Source organism: Micropterus salmoides, unplaced genomic scaffold, assembly GCF_014851395.1.
Source record: "Micropterus salmoides isolate LMB-PRFRI ecotype aquatic unplaced genomic scaffold, ASM1485139v1 Ms_hic_scaffold_500, whole genome shotgun sequence".
In the NCBI taxonomy this organism is placed as follows: domain Eukaryota; kingdom Metazoa; phylum Chordata; class Actinopteri; order Centrarchiformes; family Centrarchidae; genus Micropterus; species Micropterus salmoides.
This window is the reverse complement of record NW_024044239.1, coordinates 6,897-10,948: the sequence shown is the minus strand read 5'-3', so window position 1 is coordinate 10,948 and position 4,052 is coordinate 6,897. Positions and strand designations below refer to the sequence as shown.

The following is a 4,052-nucleotide window of genomic DNA, read 5'->3' as shown; positions in this document are numbered from 1 at the left end:
GTAATCTCCACTTTGACCTCCACAACATTAAAAAAATTTAAAGCCCACACAAACTGTACAGTTGACGTCTTTGCCATCTGTGAGAGTTTTGAAAGAGTTAAAGAGGAATCAGTCTCCGCTTCAGCTTCTACTTTCGGTCTCTCATTAGTGTTTGGTTTCAGCTTCCTGTGTGAAGTTAAACATATTTTTATGATCCAGAGTTTTGGAACTTGTTCATGAAAGCTGTCATTCATGATGAAATTACCAAACTTTATATTCATTGTCTTAACTCAACAAAGATTCCCTAAGAGCGCCTAAACATTTGTATGTTTTATTGTTAAACATAACAATAAAAATGCTTTAGTCCCCATGAACATATGTTATAGAAAAAACACATAAAAAACATAGACAGTTTTTTAGATGCATTCACAAAAAATGTTTTCTAATTATGTTGTGGTTGTTTAAAAATGCATTTACTGTTACAAATTAGAGTTTTTAAGCTAAAGGTTTGACTAAATAGGAAAAAAAGGCTTGGGGTGGCTGGTTACAGGAAGTGTACTTGAAAGAAATGAATCATTTGTGAACTGCACAGCAAGGGTTGAGTGTCCACACGCTGGTCTCAGTCTCATTCTGGCTTCAACATGAAACGCTTCATGTACCTGCTGTTTCCATGTCTTTTCTCTCTGTTTTTGGTGGGTGAGTAATTCCACTGTTATCCATTGTTATGTGTCCATTGGTTTTGTATGGTCACACAGCATGTTGAGGTTAAAATAATGACGTTGATATACCAGAAGGTAATTTAGATTAGGTTATTATATATTAGCTGTATATCCAGGACTGTATGTCTCAAGCCCTTTTATACCAAATAGCCTTTACAATGTGATTCATGGGAAAAACATACATGCATACTTTAATAGAACATAATTCTATGTTACAATTAAATTTTAATGTGAAAGTGAAGGAAACACAACTGTTGTGCTGGTATGCTGGTAGTAACCTTCATTACATATTTAAATAATTGTTACGTTCAAATAAAACTTTTTGACAAGCCACAAACTATAATGCATTCACCTCCATTGTATTTGTAGTATTTTGGGGGGTTGGCATACCTTTGCAAATCTTCAAACCACAGTAGATTAAACTTAAACTATCTGCATGACTAGATACCACCAATAGTAGTGTGTGTGTGTGTGTGTGTGTGTGTGTGTGTGAGTGTGTGAGTGTGTGAGTGTAGTGGGTTCAGTGAACTGGGCAATCCAAGGTGTTGTCTTTCTGATGTCTGTAGCGTGTGAACAGATCTCTGCAGATTAAGTGCGTCTAGTTTCTCCTTTTGTATTTTAATTTTTGTGTACACTCCAGTGATCTGAATGAGGAACTTGAACTCTATAGCAACTGAGCCACAGAGTCACATGATACAAGTTTTTTGCCCAGTTTAGGTACATCTCTGTGGACTGTTATAGCAATTAACTGACTGTTTTGAAGGGCATGTTTACAAATATTTAAGTCACTTAAACCTTGAAACAAGGTTTGCTTACTGTAATTATTCCTCCTGTTCATACTGGACATTACCTCCCTGCTTAATACGCTTTCAATGTAATGTAACATGCTCACACTGACAATGCTAACGTACTAATGTTTAGCAGCCAGTTATAATCTTTTATATTTTCATGTATCATTAATGTCTGTGTAACATTTTATGGCAATGCAGTCAATAGTTGTTGGGATTTTTCAGTCTGGATGAAAGTGGTTGGCTGACCGACAGACCGACAGACAGACAGACAGACAGACAGACATTGCCACCCATGAGGAACCATGCTGCTAACTTGGCTAAAAATTACTTTGATAGAAAACAGCAATATATCTAACAGGTAAAAGTTGAAAAAAAAATGACAGGAAAAACACTTAATTGTTGTACTATTGTAGCAAAGTTCTTGCATGTAGGCCTAAACAAACCATGTATTAAATACTAATGGACGTACTGTATCTGCACATTAAAACAATCATATTAAAAAACACAGTACAATTTGTGCCTTCTCCTTTACCTGTCAGATTGTGCTGCTGATGGAAATGGATACTTCATGTATGCTGACTTCTGGTGTGCAGTGTACTCCAGAGAGCAGGCGCAGGTGGAGTATCTGGTTGACTGGTATTTTAACAAAGAGTTTATGATGCAGTATAACAGCACGGTCGGGAACTGGACGGGCTTCACTCCAGCTGGATTAAACACTGCATCAATGTTAAATGGGGACAAGTACGACATTCTACAGAGAAAAATTGAGAGGCAGCTTATTTGTGTCAACAACGTTGGTTTGGTTTTGAACATAACTGAGGAAAACAGGGGTAAATATTCAAATACTGATTACATGATCTATATTCAATCTTGTGTCTGTGTTTTAAGTAGGTACAGAGGTGCGGTCAGGATTCAAAAATACACCTACCAACAACTATAGCTCACCAATTAACACGTTGTATCTTGTTAATTTAAACCATACTCAAATCTGTAAAAACAACAGTGTGTGGTAAAGAGAAGCTTTGGAACAATTCTTCCACAACTTGAGTGCAGCTCTCAAGCTCTGTGTAAGTTGCCAGATAGGGTTTGTGAGCACAGGTACGATATACAGGCTTTCCAAGCCTGATGTGTCAAACCTGGCAACCTCATTTTCACGATAAGACTTGGGGGAGCTGCACACACTCACTATTCACCAAGATATAGTTCCACCATTTAATTCTACCTAAAACTCCTATTTCATCATGCCAGACATGTGCTGTTGCTTCACAGATGGTGGATATGTCATCTTTCAGTAAAAACCTTTCATCTTCTGATTTCAGCTGAACCCAGTGTTACTCTTGTAGAGACCACCAGCTCCAGTCATGAAACCATGCTGGTGTGCAGTGCTTACGACTTCTACCCTAAATATATCAAGGTTGCATGGCACCAGAATGGACAGGAAGTGACCTCGGGCGTGACAGTAAGCGATGTAATGACAAACGGAGACTGGACCTATCAGGTCCACTCTTACTTGGAGTACACACCTGGCCGGCAGGACAGGGTCAGCTGTGTAGTGGAGCACGCCAGCCTCAGCGAGCCCAAGATATTAGACTGGGGTGAGGATTACAACAGTAAAATATCCCTTCTGTATGTTAAGTGCAGCATTATTTTGTCAATAACATGCATTGTGTGTTCTGCACTTACATGTTTCTCTTATCATTTTTGTTGCAGACCCTTCCTTGAATCACTCTGAGAGGAGCTACCTGATTGGTGGAGTTTGTGCTCTGCTGTTGGGAGCAGTGTTTCTGTCCTTGGGACTGATCCAGTACAAGCGGAAAAGCTGTGATCCACGATTTTCAAACACTTTATAATTATTTTTTTAAATGTATTTCTTTTTACCTGATAACCTCTTTTTTTATAAAATAAAGCTTTATTTATGAAGCATATTTCACACAAAAAGATGCAACACAATATGCTGTGGGAGTAATTTGAAAATGATCAGAAGCACCTTGAAATCAGTTGCATAGCTTACAGCCCATGGTGAGATTTTGGGGGGGAATTGTGTAATTAAATTACAATTAGGCTAACTAAGAAAATGTTCATGATTACATTGTAGATTACATTTGATACATTTCTGAAAAAAGCTAGGCTATGTTAATATTCATTTTGTTGCTTTACCTGTTTTTCATGTCACATGTCTTCTCCAGTTAAGCCGTTTAATAAAGTTTGATGCTATTCTGATGCTTTTGATTGGTTCCTGTTTGAATTTGCAGCGTGTAAGAAACTCTTTAGCAAATGCATTTTTATTTAAGAAAATGTTTTATTCTTGTTTTATTGAATAGGTTCTTACAGTCTCATTGGTCAGTTGGTACGGGTCACTTAACCTTAAAAACAAAAAATGATTGCAAGGCATTGTGCGTTCAAAAGTATTATCATATCATCATTTTATATCTGTGGCTAGCATACGCTTCCAATAAGTTAGCATCATTAGCACAACTTGGTGATCCTCAAAGCTGACTAATTGGCAAGTTGTGTGCTAAGCAAACAAGCCATGTATGTTGAGCACAGACACTGATATGTGCTA

At 37.6% G+C, this 4,052-nt stretch overlaps 1 protein-coding gene across 2 annotated transcripts; it reads left to right on the top strand.

The window, feature by feature from the left end:
- The first annotated feature begins 565 nt into the window (after positions 1–565).
- On the top strand, positions 566–3,711 carry LOC119889506 (rano class II histocompatibility antigen, A beta chain-like). 2 transcript variants are annotated; one of them, XM_038700409.1, is made up of 4 exons: positions 566–675; positions 2,029–2,319; positions 2,809–3,084; positions 3,200–3,711. In XM_038700409.1, exons 1-4 carry the CDS (start codon positions 621–623, stop codon positions 3,337–3,339), a joined length of 762 nt encoding a protein of 253 aa, XP_038556337.1. In that variant the 5' UTR covers positions 566–620; the 3' UTR covers positions 3,340–3,711. The 2 variants fall into 2 exon arrangements, with proteins under 2 accessions (XP_038556337.1, XP_038556338.1); XM_038700410.1 differs by having other exon boundaries at positions 571–671.
- Positions 3,712–4,052: the final 341 nt, after the last annotated feature.

Bases quoted from the DNA above. Each gene is read 5' to 3' on its own strand.
- LOC119889506 (XM_038700409.1), top strand. From the start codon at position 621: ATGAAACGCTTCATGTACCTGCTGTTTCCATGTCTTTTCTCTCTGTTT. The intron at 676-2,028 runs GTGAGTAATTCC...TTTACCTGTCAG, and splicing joins TTTCTCTCTGTTTTTGGTGG to ATTGTGCTGCTGATGGAAAT. The intron at 2,320-2,808 runs GTAAATATTCAA...TTCTGATTTCAG, and splicing joins CATAACTGAGGAAAACAGGG to CTGAACCCAGTGTTACTCTT.